The following is a 19,916-nucleotide window of genomic DNA, read 5'->3' as shown; positions in this document are numbered from 1 at the left end:
ATGTACTTACAGGTCAGATTTTTATAAAGACTGTACTTATAAAACAAAAATCTGTTTGTTATTGGTTTTTTATCTACATGTATGTAAATCCAGAGGTAAAAAAACCCAAGCTGTGTTTCCTGTGGACTGGATTAGTTTTTCACTCTTCTCACTCCTGTCATTGCTGGCTCCAGGCTGTAGGTGGCGCCACAGGCCAAATCTGAGAACTGACCTGTTAGCACACTATCTTCTCAAGACACCAGAAAACAATAAAACAGCATCATTTATTTATACACTTTGTGTCAAACCTGTTGATGATTTTATCCATCAGTCTCAACCTTCATCAACTTGTTTTCTCCTGTTTTTTTTTTAAGCTCAACCACTTTAAGGTCTAGTTTGAGAATTCGTTTAAACATTTAAACTGTGAAGTGTGGAAACTTTGCAAGTTGATAGTGTCTGACTTCACAGTTTTTTTCACCACCTCAGGCAGATTTTCCCTGCAACAGTGTCAGACTTTGCCAAATGTGTTCTCCATCACTTTTGCACTTTTTATCCTTAATGCAAAAATTGTATTCGTATATTGCAGCATTTAAACAGTGTGAGCACTTTTAAACTGGGCCATATTGTTCATTTACCGAACTGAACAGTCTAGTCTATATCAGTATTAATTAGAGGTGCTGCATTCCTCCATATAAACCTCAATTCTAACATATTATACGAACAATAAGATCATTAAATGTATATTTCGTTGTATTTCTGTCAGAAGAGTATAACATTTACTACCTAGAAACTAAGAACGACCAAAAACACTAAATAGGGAAGTCCTACTTATTCAAAATGCTGTTTCACTGTGAGGTAGACAGAATTTCGGCATCTGTCTCTTTTGAGCACTTGGTCGATGACTCATCATGTCGAGATCAAGCTCGTAGAAGCTCAGTATCTTGCTCAAGGACGCTTCAGCAGAACACATGGATGTGGAGCAACACAGCGGTAAGTTTACAGTCAGTCCTTGTGAACTCCTGCAGGTGTTTTCCACACTTGTCTCTTACATTTGGAGCATTTTTATCAGCTGGGTTGCATCAGCCAGACTCATGGATTGTGTGTCCTGTATGTTGTAGAGAGGTTGTATTAATGGGTAGAGTCAAGGTGTTTTACTATCATCATTAGTAAAATGGCTTTAAACAACTACTTACTCGGACGTGTATACAGTAGTTTGCAATCAGGGCACAGGGGGCTGTCTCTGTAAGGAACAAGTTCATAATTACTAAAAGTGTCCATTGCTCAATGTTTAATCATTCTCGATGACTATAATCACCAGAATGTGTCTGTGACTTTTATTTTGATAGAAGTTTTCAAACATCAGACATTGTGACGTTAAGACTCTCTGTAATTAGCCATTTTCTGGTTTCCACATTTAATGCTAAGCTAAGCTGACTGCGGCTTTTTACTGTTTTAAAGGACAAACATGAAAGTGGACCCATGTTTAAATTTTACCCCTGACCAGAAAATGAATTAACTTAGGCACAGAAATCTTCCTTTGACAGCAAAAGAAGTGAAGAACCCGTGTGAGTGCTATAAAGAATAATGCTACTGTTAAATACTACCCCTTTTACAAACAGCTGATTAGTCAGTGAGTCACTGAACAGAACAGTGAATAGACAGTTCTGATAATTCAATGATTGTTCAAATCGTTTATACAAAAACTAATAGATAATGAAAATGTTGCACTGGGTCTTCTGTAGAACCTTTAATAAATATTGAAAGTGAATGAATAAATACATAAATTTCTTGGGTTGTTTCAGAAGAAACCAAAAACAAATGATCTGACCCTGAACCTCGCTCCTCTTTCTTTGTAAACTAAACACAGCCTCAGTATTTTCAATACACATTAGTCCACGGTGTCACTTTTGGTCTGATAGTTCCTTGCTGTGGGAAAGGGAACAGCCGTTGACACACCTCCATCACCTTAAGCAAGGTCGTGGTTTGGACACGTGATCTGACACATTCACCCATAAAAGCCTGTGTTTGCCCCTGCCAGGCTCACACTGCTGGTCATGATGAGGGGGCTGCTCGTGTTTGCTGCGCTGTTTGCGGCCGTTCTCGGCAAGGAGACATTTGAGGGGTAAGTGGGCCTGTCAATGCCTCTCACTGCTGAACGCAGTGTAAGTTATATTTATGTGTAATGTATGCCCAAGACAAACACACGTCTATTAACGTTATTTTTCAAAAGGTGCTTGAACCCTTTTGGTTCTTTCGTACACTGTGTGCACAAATATTAGGCAACTTGTATTTTTGAAGATTGATTTTATCATTGAATAAATACAGTGCTCTCTGTCAATCCAAAATGTTAAGAAACCTCAACCTGAATATTCAAGGAAGTAAAAGGGAGGTTTTGACTTTCTTAGGAGAAATATCTATGTGTGCACAATTATTGGGCAACTGTTAGTGTGCAGAATTATTAAGCAACTAAATGAAAAACAGAAACAATGTCAATCTCACTCGTTTACTGTTTTCACTTTAAGAGATGACAATGACTCAATCGATCAAAATGTGCAAATAAATGTTTCCGACATAAAAAAAAACAGTGAACAATATAGTCACCCTTCTTTTCAACAACAGTCATAAACCTTCGAACAGTTCAGAGATGTACTGTACTGCTTTCCTGTACTGTTTAAATCACTTGTTTGAGACATGGCCACAAGTTCTCGATAGGGTTTAGGTCTCATCTTTAAGGTGTTCACTGGCTAGCCACACAGTGTGATGGTCTTCTTGAAAGATGCCGACTTTGTCCTGTACCACTGCTTGAAGAAAGTGTCAAAAGGATGAGTTTGAGTCCATCTTCAGCCCGAAAAGGTCCAAACAGCTTATCTTTAATAATCAGCCCACAACAGTACCCCACCTCCGCCTGGCTGAAGTCTAGGTTGAAGTAGCCAGCCACAAGCCCATTACTGATCCAACCACGGGATCATCCATATAGTCCATCAAGAGAAACTCTCATCTCATCAGTTCATAAAACCTTTAAAAAATCGGTCTTCAGATATGTCTTGGTCCGGTCTTGATGTTTCAACATGTGTCCTGTTCAGTGGTGGTCGGGTTTCGGCCTTCTTTACCTTGGCTATGTCTCTGAGCACTGAACACCTTGTACTTCTGGTCACTCCAGGTGGGTTGCAGTTGTGGAATATGACACCACTTGTTAAACACATGCATGCGTGCATGATTCAATCTTAGTCTATAGAACTGAAGTTGAGTAAGAACTTGTAAAACATTGTGGTTCTGTTTTTTGCAGACACCAGGTCCTTCGTGTTATTCCAAAGGATGAGATCGAGCTGTCTCTTATCAAAGATCTGGAAGACATGATTGATTTTGAGGTCATTTATGAACTTTTATTAATAATTCAAAAACATTTTAAACAAAAAATGCAAAGAAATTAAAAAAACACCTTGATGTGTTGTTTTTCTTTCAGTTGGACTTCTGGAGAGGTGTGACCGATGTGTCCATTCCTGTGGATATCAGAGTTCCCTTCCACAGCCTGCAGTTCATCAAAATCTACCTGGAGACTCAGAACATTGACTACTCCATCATGATCAAAGACCTGCAGGTAGGACTTGTGCAAATAGTCACATTTTTAAGTTCGAGCTCTGAATAACAACAGTAGTAATGAGTTCATTTTGGACCAAGTGCTTTATCTCACTTCAAATGATACCATTCGTTTACAGATGATGTTGGATGAGGAGCAGCAGGAGATGGAGTCAGGACGTCGAGTTATTCAGCCCAGAAACACTGACAGCTTTGACTACTCCAAGTACCACACCCTTAGTGAGGTTAGTACTTTGATTAACCAACTTAATCCTTGGTTCAAATGTACATTGTGTGTTCTTGATTAACCTGCTATTTGCTAGAAGGAATCAACAGTCCAGTCCTTGAACACCAGGATTCTGTCTCTGGTTTAGATCTACAGCTTCCAGGACATGCTGGTGGCTGAGAATCCCAACCTGGTCAGCAAGATAGTCATCGGTCAGAGCTATGAGGGCCGTCCCCTCAACGTTCTCAAGGTAAACAACACAAACAAGACGTGAAGACTAGTTAAAACATGTTCCTACAAAAGAACTCGACAACCCTAAATGAAGAGATCTCCTCATGCTGAACGACCACAGTGACAAATCTGAACTAATGTTCCAGTCAGGCTGAGAACAGGAAAAGCTTTAAACCATCTCTCAAACTGTAGTCAATAGAAAATATGATATGTGAAGTACAGTTAAGTCAATTTGTTTGTTTGTTTGTTTTGTCTTAGTTCAGCACTGGTGGAACCAACCGTCCCGCCATCTGGATCGACACTGGAATCCACTCCAGAGAGTGGGTCACTCAGGCCAGCGGCACCTGGTTTGCTAAGAAGGTGCTTTGAACTTTAACTTTTGACACTTCTGTCTCTGCAGCTTCTGACCACTAACCCACTGCACTGAATATTGCACCCTTTTCCATTTGTGTCATCAGATCGTGACTGATTATGGCACCGACCCCGCTCTGACTGCCATCCTCAACAACATGGACATCCTGCTGGAGATCGTGACCAACCCTGACGGCTTCTACTACACCCACAACAGTGTAGGTCCTTGACAGTCAACTGTCCTTAAGTGGCTTCTGCTTAGGTCTCAAGACCAGTGATGGATGTCATGTGACTTACAGTGACCATACAGGAAACATTTGTATGATACATGTTCAAACTGATTAAATATATAAAAATAGTGAATTAGTATCCGTTTATATTGGAGTGAAGATAATGACAATCCTCACAAAAGATGTGTACAACAAATGACAAAGAAAAATTATTATAAAATATAAATGAAAAACAAACTGTGATGAGTTACTCTGATGTTTCCAGAACCGTATGTGGCGTAAGACCAGGAAGCCCAACCCTGGCTCTAGCTGCGTTGGAGTCGACCCTAACAGGAACTGGGACGCTGGTTTTGGAGGTACCATCTTGAAACATACCAAAATACCTAATGTCATTCCCAATTATTATTTCTTAAGCTCCAAAACTGTCTTATATGTAAAGATGTTTGAGGAAATGATACAACCAACGTCTCAAATGTATGTATCCTACTTTAAACAGAATGACCTCATGTGGTTTCTCTCAGAAACACGTTGTGTTGCTTGACTCCTCCTGGGGTCACAAATGTTTGTCTCTTCAGTCTGAGTCAGAGGTTAAAGCCATCAGACAGTGACATTTCCTTGTTACTCAAACCCTTTTGTCCTCGTTTGCAGGACCTGGTGCCAGCAGCAGCCCATGCTCAGAGACTTACCGTGGACCCAGTGCTCACTCTGAGTCCGAAGTCAAGTCCATTGTGGACTTTGTGAAGTCCCACGGCAACATCAAGGCCTTCATCTCCATCCATTCCTACTCCCAGATGCTCATGTACCCTTATGGTTACACCTCGACTCCAGCCAAGGACCAGGCTGAGCTGGTAAAAACACTTTCTAACGTCTTTATTCAGAACTAATTATAGTTGTAAGATATTTTCTGAGCTTTCCTGTTTTGTTGTTCCCAAAATGACCATGTGCAGCAAAAGGAGAATCTAGGAATCAGCACTTACGTGATATCATGGTTTGGTTCTCTCTTTCTACAGCACAGTCTGGCTAAGAAGGCCATCACTGATCTGGCTTCTCTGTATGGCACTAAATACACATATGGCAGCATCATCAGCACCATCTGTAAGTTTCAGCAACACATTGTTTATTAAAGGGTTTCAGTTTTATTCTTTTCATTTTCAGTTCAACTGCATTTGCAGTAGTAATGATATCTTTATTATCATTCAACTGGGTAGCATTTCAGATTTATCTAGTTAACCAGTGAACCACTTATTAAGTCTAATTGATAATGTACATTGATATAAAATTATAACAAACCTTAACTCTAAAAAGCTATATATGACGTATTCAGAATTATTGTTGTTGTTGTTTTATACCAGAAAAATAGTTCTCTGAATGACGTTTGTTTCCACTGTAGACCAAGCCAGTGGTGGCACCATTGACTGGACCTACAACCAGGGCATCAAGTACTCCTACACCTTTGAGCTGAGAGACACTGGCTTCTATGGCTTCGTCCTGCCAGCCAATCAGATCATCCCCACTGCCAAGGAGACTTGGCTGGCTCTGATGGCCATCATGGATCACACCTACAATAACCCATATTAAAATGTATGTATGCAAGTGGGAAACCCTATGGTGCAGCCTGGATGTCATCTTTACGACTGACATGACCATCATCATCATCATCATCATCATCGTCGTCGTCGTCGTCTGGTTCCACGGCCATTCAGACGTCATGAAAACCAGAAACAGACAAATAAACGAACACACTGGAAAACTGCAGTTTCTATATGTAACTTTTAATTCAGAACATGTCTGCAGTACTTAAATGAGAAATAAATTCTGGACCTGGCACATGTTGACACTTTACTCCCTTACTTTATTTCTCCTGCTTCATCCTGATCTTGTCACTTTTTGAACACAAACTGTTCTCATTACACTTTCTATTAATACACATTTGATCATTTTGATTTTCATTCATCATTTCTTGCTATTTCTCGTTTTATAACTGCAACACTGCAGCTTTATGAATCTGTTTAAAACTGATGGTGACAACACAATACTGACCACAAAACAAAGACCACGAAGAGTGCATCAAAGAAAAACGGCCAAGCACAAAGAAAGTCACTTAACAGCAATAAAAGGTCACTTATCAGCAGCATTATTCTTTACATTTACTAGTGCACTATTGGAGACAATGCTGTCTGTGTGAAGGCCTGATCTTAGCATCTAATACCATCACTGCAACAATAAATTCTTCTCTTTCAAGCCCTGATATCTTTTAGGAATTGCTGTTTTTTAGTGGGCTGCCATGATGATGGAGTTAACCATGTCTCTGTACTGTAACTTTCTCCAGGTGAAAATTAGGTTTATCTGTGGCTCGCACAAGTTGGTGCATTTTATTTTCACTTTTTGTTTTGGTTGCATATGTTATGCTTATGTTGTGATGGCTACTGTGATGCATGCTTATGTTTAACAAACTTAACCTCCTGCCACTGACTGTTAACTCCTAACACCTGTGTTAAATTAGAGGCTCAGCCTTAGCCAATGGTGTGACAGGCCAACAGGTACAAGAACCGGGTGACAGGGAAGAAAAAGGGGTAGACAGTGTGAGGAGATGCTCTTTGAGTGACAGAGCTTTTGTTGTACTGTCGAGTAAATGTGACTGAAAAGGTGGCAACATGGTAACTGTGCTTGTGAAATCACCCCAAGGCATAAAGGATCCAGAGTGGTGAGTGGAGGCTGATGGAGACAGAGCGAATAGTGGTGGTGGGGCACAATGTGGCCGATAGGTGATGGATGGATGAGGTAGGTGGCATACAGCTGCAGATGGTGGCAGACAGGGGTTGGTGAAATTGGAGCAGAAGACTAGAGGACAGAAGTCAAGACACTCTGATATACCCCCAGAGTTCTCTGTCCATACTCATTGAGGAGGAAGAGGAGGCTGAACAGAGAGTATCTCATGGTGCAGGTGCTCTGGTTGGTAGGGGGGCCTGTGGGAGTGTGTGGGATTGGACTGCTACAATAAAAAATTAATTCCAAATCTTCAGTAGAAATATGCTTTTAAGCTTATTTTATTGTGGCGAGGCTCCGTCGATGCCTCCTCGTGAAGTTGAGCACTAGCAGTGGAAGAGATATTTGCTTCTTAATGTTTTTGAGCAAGGTTTGTAATTTTACCAATCAAAAAGTTTCAATGATGCCTGCTTGATTATAACATTTTTTCAATTTCTTATTCGTCATTTAATGACTAATAAGTGAAGGTTTGTGCAGAGGAGCGTGGCTCTGGCTCTGTTCAGTATTCAGAATTTGGACTGCAGTAACACTTTTAAATGCTCGTTCCTTTAAACCCACATGTCTTCAGTATATAGCTAAAACAAATTAGCTTTGCTTCATTACGGTTTACACACATTACACACATTTGTTTCATTGTAAAACCACCTTTTCCTCTGATATTTCCAGGCTGCTGTGGGAAAGGGAACAACCAATAACACCTCCATCATGTTAAGCAAGGTCGTGGTTTGGACATGTGACTGAACACGTTCAGCCACAAGAGCCTGTTTTTCCCCTCACAGGGTCCCACTGCTGGCCATGATGAGAGGGCTGATCGTGCTTGCTGTGCTTTTTGTGACTGTCTATGGTAAAGAGAAATTTGAGGGGTGAGTGGGCCTGCTGCAGTCTCGCGCTGCTGTGTGGTGTATATACAAAATGTGATGTATTTAAATCAGTAGTGCCAATGAGCACACTGAAGTTACTGTGTAGTTAAGTGGATCAGACAGTGTTAATACCTCCTCCACAATAAATTAAACTTATCTAGGAGTCAAGTAGCCTCACGTTAGTTTTTTTTTTTTTTTTTGGATCTTAGTGACAGTTACACTGTATTTGTACTTATGTAATAGATTTAAAGCCTGTTGCCATTAACAGGTAGATCATAGTACTCAGTTCTAAGGAGTGCTGTTTTTGTGGTTTAAATTTAGCCTCCACAAACTCTCATCAACTCTTTTATTTAAAAGTGTACTGTACAAAAGGCTTTTCGCCAATTTAACAAACTCAAACATCATCATCATCATCACTCTGTTCTGACTGCAACTCCTGCCAAAGCAGAACCAGTCGGCCTTGAGAAATGTTCAGTATGTGTGCCAACTTCTCTTGTTCTGAGAACCTGATTTCAGGAAAAGGTTTTAAAACCTTGTGGTTCTTTGTGCAGGCATCAGGTGCTTCACATCATTCCAAAGGATCAGATCCAGCTGTCTCTGCTGAAGGACCTGGAGGACATGATTGAGTTGCAGGTAATCTATGAATTATATTAATAATGATAAATAAACATATTTTAAAGTAGAAATAAAAATCTAAATTGAAAAGGCAGATATGTAACACACTTCCCTTTTTTCTTTGTTCAAAACATGCAGTGAATGTGTTGAAATTAGAGTTTCTTTTATTATTTGTTGCATAATACAGCATCAGTGTTTTTCTTTCAGCTGGACTTTTGGAGAGGTGTGACAGATGTTGTCATTCCTGTGGATGTCAGAGTTCCCCTCCACAGCTGGCAGCCTGTCCGAATGTACCTGGAGGCTCAGAACATTGAGTACTCCATCATGATCAAAGACCTGCAGGTGTGAAATGGCTGATTTGTCAGCTCGAGGCTGGAACAGAAACAGTAGTGATTGACAGCATTTGTGCACATTTTTGGGCCAGTGCTTAAACAAACTGACTCTTAAATGATGTTGGTCTCCAGGTGATGCTGGATGAAGAGCAGCAGGAGATGAATTCTACCACTCAGACTGATCCACCCAGAAACATTGACAGCTTTAATTACTCCACCTACCACACCCTTAGTGAGGTTTGTACATGCACCCTCTTTGGTGCTTTGGCCACTGAGAGGATTCAGACGCCTTCACTTTTTTCAGTTATGTTATTTATACGACTGTTTCCCCAAATTGAAAACAGAATTTTAGAAATGCTAAAGATGCCAAAAGGGAATCTGAAGACTGACAGGTTAAATGTGTTGATGGCTTGGATCTTGTTAAACTGTCTGATGTAAACATTACATCTTTGCATTGTTCTTGATTAACCTGCTATTTCCCTAGAAGGAATCAACAGTCCAGTCCTTGAATACCAGGATTCTGTCTCTGGTTTAGATCTACAGCTTCCAGGACATGCTGGTGGCTGAGAATCCCAACCTGGTCAGCAAGATAGTCACCGGTCAGAGCTATGAGGGCCGTCCCCTCAACGTTCTCAAGGTAAACGACACAAACAAGACGTGAAGACTAGTTAAAACATGTTCCTACAAAAGAACTCGACAACCCTAAATGAAGAGATCTCCTCATGCTGAACGACCACAGTGACAAATCTGAACTAATGTTCCAGTCAGGCTGAGAACGGGAAAAGCTTTAAACCATCTCTCAGACTGTAGTCAATAGAAAATAAGATATTTGAAGTACAGTTAAGTCAATTTGTTTGTTTGTTTGTTTTGTCTTAGTTCAGCACTGGTGGAACCAACCGTCCCGCCATCTGGATCGACACTGGAATCCACTCCAGAGAGTGGGTCACTCAGGCCAGCGGCACCTGGTTTGCTAAGAAGGTGCTTTGAACTTTAACTTTTGACACTTCTGTCTCTGCAGCTTCTGACCACTAACCCACTGCACTGAATATTGCACCCTTTTCCATTTGTGTCATCAGATCGTGACTGATTATGGCACCGACCCCGCTCTGACTGCCATCCTCAACAACATGGACATCCTGCTGGAGATCGTGACCAACCCTGACGGCTTCTACTACACCCACAACAGTGTAGGTCCTTGACAGTTCACATTGAGGTTTTCATATTAAAATGTCCGTCTTCAAGTTTCAGCATCCATTTACATTACTGTAAGCAAGAAATGTTTTCAAGTGACTTAAAGCATTTTTTTAATTTTGTATGATATCAAAATAAAAAGGCAACCGAGGCAGAAACAATACTGATATAAGAGCAAGTCTAATGAAAAACAGAGGAGTTACTCTGTTTCCAGCATCGTATGTGGCGTAAGACCAGGAAGCCCAACCCTGGCTCTAGCTGCGTTGGAGTCGACCTTAACAGGAACTGGGACGCTGGTTTTGGGGGTGAGTAATGGGCTAAAACGGTTTAAGGAAATTATTGGAATGACTTGAATTGTGTTTTGATAATAAGAGTAACAATAGAAAACATTCATTAGATTGTGGTAAATTTTTTTTTTTTTTTTTTTTTGCAACATTCATTGCTCTTTGTCTGTATTCATATTGTTACCATCACGTACAGCCAAAGTGGGAGATTTGCATATCCTGAACAAAATGGCTTTAAACAGGATGATCTTACTAGATCTTTTAGACTCATCTGATTTTTTTTTTTTTTTTTTTTTTTTTTTTTTTTAAACCACAAAGTACACATTGAAGCAATAACATATGTTAGTGCTTGAGCCATACTGTTGTCAAACCTGGAACCCTTATACAGTGAGTATTACCATACTCCATAAATTTTCCTCATGCTTATAATATGAGCAGTAATCACAAATCTTTAGATGCTGTTCATAGACCGTGATGTTTTCTTCTGTATGACTCTTGTCATTTGCAGGACCTGGTGCCAGCAGCAACTCATGCTCAGAGACTTACCGTGGACCCAGTCCTCACTCTGAGTCTGAAGTCAAGGCCATTTTTGACTTTGTGAAGTCCCACGGCAACATCAAGGCCTTCATTTCCATCCATTCCTACTCCCAGATGCTTTTGTATCCTTATGGCTACACCACGACTCCAGTTAGGGACCAGGCTGAGCTGGTAAACACTTTTAATAAGTGAATAAGAAGAGAACATGCATCTACTGTTATTTTTGCAAGTTGCATGACATTGCACTCATCCATGTGCATTGAACATTTAATGTCTGCTTAACATCAGGCCAAAGGAAAACGGATGAGAATTATCCTTCTAACACTGGCACATTTACAATAATGTAAATGAATGTGCAATGTCCCTGAAATCCAAAAAGTAAAACAGTGTCTTATATATTAAACCAAATTATTATTATAAAGATTAATTCTCTCAGCTTGTTCCCTAAAATGAAGCATAAATAATTTTAGGTGGATCACGGTAATCTCTCTCTCTACAGCACAGTCTTGCTAAGAAGGCTGTCGAAGTCCTGGCTTCCCTGTACGGTACCAAATACAGATATGGCAGCACCATCAAAACCATCTGTAAGTTTCAGCAATACTCTTTATTACCGTAGTTATATACACTCACTGGCCAATTTATTAAGTACACCTGTACCATACAGTATAATGCAATCAACTCCAGCCATAACTTGATGCTTGACAAAGTTGATCAACATCAGAGGTATTTTAACTACATTTATCATTGAGATAGTGGTTTTCCATTGATATTTGACAGCATTGCAGCATATTGAAATGTGTTTTTATTATATTATGGCCACCTAATTTATATAAATATTAGGAACATCTTTCTACCCAACTTTACCCACTGTGACCTCAGTAAAATTGGCTCTATGATGGACTGGTGATCTGTGCGGGGTGTTCCACGCCTCTTCCCCATGACAGCTGGGATAGGCTGCAGCACTCCCATGAACCCTAAGAGGACAAGCTGTAAGGGTTAGGATGAGGAATGGATTTAAAAAGCTGAAAACGAGGACAGCTGCAGTTTTTAATCACTTGTGAAGACTAATTCTCTGAATCATTTGTTTTTGTCACTGTAGACCAAGTCAGTGGTGGCAGTGTTGACTGGGCATACAGCCAGGGCATCAAGTACTCCTACACCTTTGAGCTGAGAGACACTGGCTTCTATGGCTTTGTCCTGCCAGCCAATCAAATCATCCCCACTGCCAAGGAGACTTGGCTGGCTCTGATGGCCATCATGGATCACATCTACAAGAACCTATATGCAAGTGGAAAAACCTGATGCAAAAATGTCACTTTTAAGATCATAATAAATGATGAGACATAAACAGACAAAGGAACAGAAAGGTCAAATTATTGACATGAATCAAAGAAAACATCTAAGGAGATTCATGAAACTACTAAAACTGGGTTAAGAAATGTCCAATGGAAGAAGGTCATGTGGTCTGATGAGTCCAAATTTACCGTGTTCCAGAGTGATGGAGCATCACGGTAAGAAGAGCAAGAAGAGAGGAGGGAGAAGTGATGCACCCATCATGTCTAGTGTCTATGATACAAGCCTGTGGGGGCAGTGCTATGATCTGGGGTTGCTGCAGTTGGTCAGGTCAAGGTTCAGCAACATTATGAGTCCAAAGAATGAGGTCAGCTGACTACCTGAATATACTGAATGACCAGGTTATTCCATCAATGGAGTTTTTCTTCTCTGATGGCACGGACATAGTCCGAGTTGATAATAGCAGGCTCAAATTATGAAAGAGTGGTTCAGGGAGCATAACTCATCATTTTAACACATGGATTGGCCACCTACAGAGTCCAGACCTTAACCCCACTGTGAATCGTTGGGATGTGCTGGAGAAGAATTTGTGCAGTGGTCTGACTTTCCCATCATTAAAACAAGATCATGGAGAAAAATGAATGCCACTCTGGACGAGAATTAATGTTGTGACATTGCAGAAGCTTATTGAAACAATGGCATGGTGAATACATACTGTAATCAAAGCTAGAGGCGGTCCGATGAAATATTAGTGTGCGACTTTCTGGATGGGCTCTGTATATAAAAGTTCAGTCTTTAAATTCATGGCAAGTCATTCAAACATGTCTGCATTACTTAAATATAAGAGTTGCTAATTTGGTTGTGGAACACAACAATATTCATGTTTCATCCTGACCCTGTCCCTTTTTGTGCAAATCCAAATTTAAGTTATTAAAAAATAGGATAAACTTTATTCACATATATGGATATATTCAGAAAATGTGTACAATTAATTCTACTTCACGACACCCCCCCTTTCAGGCTACAGTAAGTCACTGTAAGTCACAAGCATCTTTTATAAGTGCTACATTTGACATAAAAACAACTATGATAGAAGAAACAATCATACACTTTATTCACACATATTAATTAATAACAAAACCATGTGATCAGCTGGAAAAATCCATTTACAGTAAGAGAGATGGTGATAACACAATGTTCACCACAAAAAAATAAAAATGCACTTCATAGAAGACCGTGTGAAGGGAAAACTGAGCAAACACAATGAAAGTCAATAACCAACAGAATAAAACACCCCAAATTAGAAATACTGTTTTTCACATTTCTAAACACACCGTTATTTACCATTTCCTTCCTTTAGTGACACTGAGTGTATGATGCCTGTGTGTCTGAGCAGTACTTTGATCAACACACACACAAAGTCACGATCACATAAGTGGACTCAAAGGTTGCACATAAACATGAGTTAAAGAATTCCAATAAGACATCATGACAGCATGAAACATGTTTCATAAATACAGCACAGCTTTTCTGAACTTTACATAAAACTCTGTAACATTACTTGTATGTAGATTAGGTCCCATGTTATACAGAGACTCCCAGCATATCCTTCATGTCATATCGACATTTAATGATTCTGTATCCAGCAATAAAAGCATCTTTTAGGATTGTAACTTATATGGTGGCTGCCATACTGACTGAGCTAAACATGACTTTTGTGGCAATAATAAATCATAAATAATAAACAGAACTGAGTGATTCATGAACAGATTCAGGTAATGGTGAAAAAGAATAGTGTTATGTGAAATGTGCAAAACTATTCATATGTTTTTAAGTTTGCAGATGAGGCACTGTGCAGACATTCACATGTACACAATTTATTAAATATTAGGTATGAGGAAAATACTATAGTCCGACATTAATCTGCAGAAGTGCAACATTCCATTGTTGACTAAAGAGTCAGTAAATGTACTTTTCATGCATGTATGTTTTCAGTTTTTATGTTTGCAGTTGTTCAGATGTCATGGTCTTAATTAAACTTTAGATTGTTTGTTCAGTGTTGTATATTACTTGTCAATTACTTTCCCAAAGTAAGATTCATTTCCAAAATTGAAAAACGTGAGAAGAATCAATATTCAGCATCTGTGTCAGAGGTGATCAAAACTAACTTTGTGTTGGAGGTATATTTGCGTATATTTGTGTGGTTGAAATCGGGGTGGTGTTATTTCCAGACTCTACTGCTCTGAACCCTGCTGCTGTCCCTCCCAGCTGTAGAGGAACTCTGTCGACTCCGAGCACTGGACGCTCCAGACTGGGAGCTGATGGTTGACATGCGACTGGACATTCGGCCTGCAGTGAGCACACATGCAAACAAGAAGTGACGAGACAGGGAGGAAACGACAATAATCAGTGTAGTTTTCTTTCTAATAACAACAGCTTATACATGATAAATTTTATGGCAAGGCTTCTGGAAGTAACTGTGGAAATTAGTGTTAATTGTGGGAAAATTTCTCCAGATATCAACAAATGTATGTAAAAATACAATTAACCACACGGAAACACTTGCTGTGGACTGCTGTATTTAACCTAGTGTCAAATGACATAATATTTAATACACAACTAATACACAAAAGGGGTGTTGAAATAGTTGCTCTTACTGTTGGAGTTACTGGGAATGAAGATCTCCTCTAGCTGCTCCTGGATCTTTGCCAACTCGTCTGATGTAAACCGCCACCTCTTCTCTGCTGCCTGCAGCTGCTGCTGCTGCTGTTGCTGCTGCTGCACCGAGCTCTTCTTTCCTTTTGATGACGTTGGAGAGGACAGGCATGACCTTGGTATGGAGCCTGTTGTCATTCCTTCTGGAAATTTCTGAACAACTACTTTAAGACCTGAGACAGGAAATATTGAATTTTTAACATTGGCTAAATACTGTATATAGAAAATTATTAATTTTTAATATATTAGAACTGACCTCCGGACAGCATAAACAGATTCTCAAACCCTCGCTCACACATGGTGGTGGCTGCCTGGCTGGCTATTCTTTCATCCTCATCATAGACGATGATAATCTTTCCTGCAGCATTTTTCTGAACAGAGTGTGGGTTAAGTTGCAAGTGCATTTAAAAACCTTATAATTTTTTATGTGAAAAGAAATGCTTTAAAAAAAAAATGACAACGTGGTTTATAGTGAAGGATACATATCCCAGGACTTCTTTGGTGTAGGGGTTCATTGTTCGGGACAACATTGCAATGGGGAAACTTTGTGCTGCAGAAAAAAAAGGTGATAAAAATGAAAGCATTAAAATTATTCTATCTGGACTGAAAAGCTTTATAACCCAGCTTAGCATTTTTGACACGTACCACTGATGATGTGGCAGAGTTCGTATTGGTCTCTGTCCCGTACATCCAGCAGCAGATAGGGGCAGTCAGGATACGGTGTGTCAGCCGGCTCGGGGGTGGACACCAACTCATTCGGGGTCTTCTGATTGTTCCTGTCGAGGTTCAACTCTCCCACACCACTGATAACACTGTGAGGGTCAAAGATTCAAATGTCTTTTTGTGTCTGCCCAACAGTACAAGACACCCAGCTATTCAGTGAGAAATGGTGCAAAAAAAATAAAAAAATACAGATACACTGGCACTTTCACTTTGATTCAATGACTTAAAGGCCACAGCTCTAAATCATGTGTATTGATTTTAAATTGTTGACTGCTCTGTAGGTTTTAAATATTAACTGCCACACAATGAGACATGTAGCAACAATGGTGGAAACACAATCTTTGCATCTGTTGTTCTGTATTATTTTACTTTGAGTACATCTGTGATTATCAGTGTAGTGTAGTTTTTGTGTATTTTGTTTGGTCCACTGGAAAACAGCCAAATAATGCTGTAGAAGCTCACTACTTTCCCCTAGGTAGGTTTTATCCCAGCTCTACCCTACTTTCTTTCTCCATCTGTCCTCCCCACAAGATGAAAGTGGCCTAAAAGCCCTGCCATTAAACAGACCGAGTCTGCGGCCACAGATAGAGTTCTCTTGGGGGTTCCTGTTCAGCCTGGAAGTTGTAGAAGGTGCGAGTGAAAGGAGGGGACACCAAGAACAGATTGAGGGAGGTTACTGTACAGTGTATAGGAGGGTAGCGGGGTTGGCACAAAAAGAGGTTGTACATTATGCTTGGTGCTGAGACAGTGGGTGTAGAGTTACAGGAGTAAAACTGTTGGATGCTTGGTGTGATGAAGTATTTGTTACTGTCGACAGAGTTGATAGCTCTTATGTATTGAACGTCAGCTCACATGGAATCAAAATGCATATTTGTCTAAAATTACTTAGGCAGACCTGGGAAAAATATATTTTTTCTGCATGACTGAGGATCATGTAATTCTGGCGTACTGTCCCTTTAAAACTTGTTCAGAAGCCATTAATTTATGGACCTAACCTAGCAGATCCTGCAGATGCTTTTCTATTCAAAAAATAAATTAAGACTCCTGGACACAGTAATCCCCCATTAAAGCTGTATATGTACCCTGCAGTATACACTGTTCTGTGCAGTGGAATAAAATTCATGCATTTGCATCATGATTTAATGAGGCATTCTGTATGCAGAAACAATAGTAACATGATCTGTGGGGTACATTACCTTAATAGTGTTGACCTAGCAGAGTAGCAGTTTTCCCTAGTGTCACCAGCATCCTGGCGATCTGAAAGAGGTGACACCTGTAGGGAGCCATTGGTGCGTTCAGACAGACACTCCAGGTCTGCATTAGACACCACATCACCATCTGCAAGCGAGTGGAAAATCAACTGTCACCACCTGGTAACAACTTATTTCCAAGAAAAGTGATGTTAATGGCCAAAGCTTTAAAATGTCATTGAGCTGGAGACAAATAGTTTTACAATATAAGTCATTTCAGGAGTTGCTTTACCTTCCAGACCATGTGATTCACAGTCATTCTCACTTTCGTTCAGGTCTGACACAGAGGCTACTTGAAGTACCTGATGTGAAAAACAGGTTTGGAAATCTAAGAGACTTTCACCAAGAATAAAAAACTGCCAATAAATTGAAAGTAAATGTGCAAATGAAATCGGTCTATAAAAGAAGGTTAAATGAATTTGGAGATTTATGTCCAAAGCTGGTTATTATATTATATGTTGTGATTTAACATTATTATATATGCAAGGAAACAAATAGTAAAGCTTACCAACTGTGCAAATGTTGTCACCTTCAACCGTTTGAAAATTTCATCTTTTCGATACCTGTAATCTGAGAAAAAACAAAACAACATAAAAACAAATCTAAGAAAACCAATAGTGCTTCACAGCCCTGATCACAGCTTTGAAATATTTAATGTAGGATGACTCCTGATGCACTCGTCTAACCAATGCTCTTAACTACTGCATTCAAGCACTGCAACTCACCTGTGTTCTGCAGGTCCTCTTTCTCCTCATTCCTGTGTAATGCCTTCCTAAGCTTCAGCTCTATTCTGTCTACTTCCATGTTACCTTTAAGCCAAAACTGCTTCTACTACACTACTCAGAATCCACTTTAACAGTGCTGTACTGTATACGGTACTGATGTAACCCCAGTAGCTCACACTTTCTCAAAGATCCCTGCAGGTGCCTGACCAGCATGTTCCCATTGTCCACAACCAGTCCCACAGAGGAGCAATTGTGGACAGCAGTGCAGTACTCCATTAGAAACTAGGATATCAGTGTCACTTATCCCTGAGAAATCAGGGGATGTGTCAACACCAAATGACCACTATCCACAAAGAACTTATTTAACTATCTGTGACTAAGAACGTCTCTGATTTACCTCTTAAAGTACCCGAGCAGACAGAGAAAAGAAATCCCACAGATCCGTGGGAAAAGTCGGTGCCAGGTTGGCAAACCTTACCTGAGGTATACATCAAATTGTTCTCATCATTTTTACTCTTTTAATTTAGAAAAAGTCTCTTAGTGTAACTTTTATGATGCTAGTCATCTGCGCTCTAAATAAGTTACTCACTTTTCTTAATGTCCTCCAGTCTTTCCAAATACTTTGTTAGGCTGCATCCTGTCGAATGAAGCGTGACAGTGACATAAGAAAGGAATAAAATGCAGCTTTAAACAAACTGACATAACAAGACATAATAAGAGCACTGGCTTATACATAGTAAGGGTAGTTATAGCATCTGTTGACAGACAAGTTACCTGTGTCCAGTCGTGTTTTGACATGTTGGTACTTGGCGTTTTTTGGTATCCTTTTCTTCATGTACTAGAAGAAAAAGACAGCAGGATTTCCATTAGCTGTATCACCAGAAGCAATGGCTCGTTAACAAAAGTGAAGTACTAACTTGGCCTGTCCAAAGCTTTTAGCAGGAGCAGCTAACTGACGCTAAGTTACATCGCTAGTGTTTCATTCTCACAGGTGCACTGTTGATATGGTAACTTAACACGGGCCACAGCTAACTAACTAGCACGGTAGCTAACCTAGCTTCTGTTAGGTTTATTTTAACTACACTTTATTCACAGTACATGATATCCTCGATACTTCAGCATTAGCAGTTAGCAGGTACATTAAAGTTGTCATTTCACTGACTAACGTTACCTCGACATCACCGATGCTCCGACGAAGCGACATATTTTCAAACCGTAATACCAAACATCAATTTCCAAGCTAAACAACCTCGCTGGTGATTCGTCAGTGCCTTTTCATGGACCAATCAGAGAGGTCGATACTAGGCCCCCTCTCCTCCACAGCCGTCTCATATGATATAGCTGGGTAGTTGCTTAGCAGCGGAAGACGCTCCACCTTAATGACGTGCTGCATTCAAGTCCACGGGAATAACAGTAACTTTTGTGCTGTAATTCCTATTGCGTTGGCGGTATATTGAAATTGCTAAAACGAATGTTAGCCACTCTTTATCATAAACGCTCTATGCTTTGAAATCAGTATACACTGATAGCATACATTTAACTTGAATTTGTAGTCAAGTTGTGATTTTCAAGTTATTAATGGAAATATCGTATTGGGTTCTTTTATGTACTCGTATTTTCCGTGTGTCATGAATGCAGCATCGCGCTTTTCTCAGCCACAACAACATGAAGCCACAGGTGGCTAACTTTAGCTATTGAGCTGTTTTGGCGAAATCAGGCCAATAAATCTAAATTTTCATTACGAATTCGCATTAAAAGTCAGCTAAACTGACTGACTGTGCTCGAAAGTCTCCTGAACGGGTAACAGTATAAAGCTATCTGAGTTCGACAGCTCAGGTCTGAGGCGGTTGTTGAAGGCGCTGTGTTTAACAGTCATGGAAGTAACGTTAGAGAGCAGAGGACCAACTTTCCCTTAAACAACACTGTCTCTGTACGACAGCACATTCACTCTATGGCGTCTGTTATGGTGAGTATCTTTGTTTCAATACTTTCATTAAAGCTAACTTGATAATGTGAGCCGGTGGTGCTAACG

General features: G+C 40.0%; 4 protein-coding genes across 5 annotated transcripts in view; 3 read left to right on the top strand and 1 right to left on the bottom strand.

Annotated features, from left to right (window-relative positions):
- Positions 1 to 2,017: 2,017 nt before the first annotated feature.
- On the top strand, positions 2,018 to 6,435 carry LOC113166389 (carboxypeptidase A1-like). Its single transcript, XM_026366497.1, has 11 exons — positions 2,018 to 2,101; positions 3,266 to 3,347; positions 3,443 to 3,577; positions 3,696 to 3,800; positions 3,930 to 4,031; positions 4,271 to 4,372; positions 4,471 to 4,581; positions 4,859 to 4,949; positions 5,242 to 5,441; positions 5,604 to 5,688; positions 5,984 to 6,435. The coding sequence occupies exons 1-11, from the start codon at positions 2,034 to 2,036 to the stop codon at positions 6,169 to 6,171; spliced, it is 1,269 nt and encodes a 422-aa protein (XP_026222282.1). The 5' UTR covers positions 2,018 to 2,033; the 3' UTR covers positions 6,172 to 6,435.
- A 1,712-nt stretch (positions 6,436 to 8,147) lies between these two features.
- LOC113165898 (carboxypeptidase A1-like) lies at positions 8,148 to 12,495 on the top strand. Its single transcript, XM_026365694.1, has 11 exons — positions 8,148 to 8,222; positions 8,771 to 8,852; positions 9,042 to 9,176; positions 9,299 to 9,403; positions 9,702 to 9,803; positions 10,043 to 10,144; positions 10,243 to 10,353; positions 10,572 to 10,662; positions 11,150 to 11,349; positions 11,678 to 11,762; positions 12,278 to 12,495. The coding sequence occupies exons 1-11, from the start codon at positions 8,155 to 8,157 to the stop codon at positions 12,478 to 12,480; spliced, it is 1,284 nt and encodes a 427-aa protein (XP_026221479.1). The 5' UTR covers positions 8,148 to 8,154; the 3' UTR covers positions 12,481 to 12,495.
- Positions 12,496 to 13,558: 1,063 nt separating this feature from the next.
- On the bottom strand, positions 13,559 to 19,140 carry cep41 (centrosomal protein 41). Its single transcript, XM_026365990.1, has 11 exons — positions 19,056 to 19,140; positions 18,659 to 18,722; positions 18,474 to 18,521; positions 17,668 to 17,729; positions 17,392 to 17,461; positions 17,106 to 17,247; positions 15,832 to 15,998; positions 15,669 to 15,736; positions 15,443 to 15,557; positions 15,129 to 15,359; positions 13,559 to 14,820 (listed from the first exon to the last, which is right to left on the bottom strand). Exons 1-11 carry the CDS (start codon positions 19,086 to 19,088, stop codon positions 14,693 to 14,695), a joined length of 1,128 nt encoding a protein of 375 aa, XP_026221775.1. The 5' UTR covers positions 19,089 to 19,140; the 3' UTR covers positions 13,559 to 14,692.
- A 408-nt stretch (positions 19,141 to 19,548) lies between these two features.
- poc1b (POC1 centriolar protein B) overlaps positions 19,549 to 19,916 on the top strand; it is a 37,050-nt gene continuing 36,682 nt past the window's right edge. For both annotated transcript variants that reach the window (XM_026365989.1, XM_026365988.2), the window contains exon 1: positions 19,549 to 19,850. In XM_026365989.1, the coding sequence (XP_026221774.1) occupies positions 19,836 to 19,850 (15 nt within the window). In that variant the 5' untranslated portion in view covers positions 19,549 to 19,835. The remainder of the gene's footprint in view (positions 19,851 to 19,916) is intronic.

The sequence above is a fragment of the Anabas testudineus genome, chromosome 6 (assembly GCF_900324465.2).
Source record: "Anabas testudineus chromosome 6, fAnaTes1.2, whole genome shotgun sequence".
NCBI classification, from domain to species: domain Eukaryota; kingdom Metazoa; phylum Chordata; class Actinopteri; order Anabantiformes; family Anabantidae; genus Anabas; species Anabas testudineus.
This window is presented reverse-complemented; position numbering and strand designations above follow the sequence as displayed.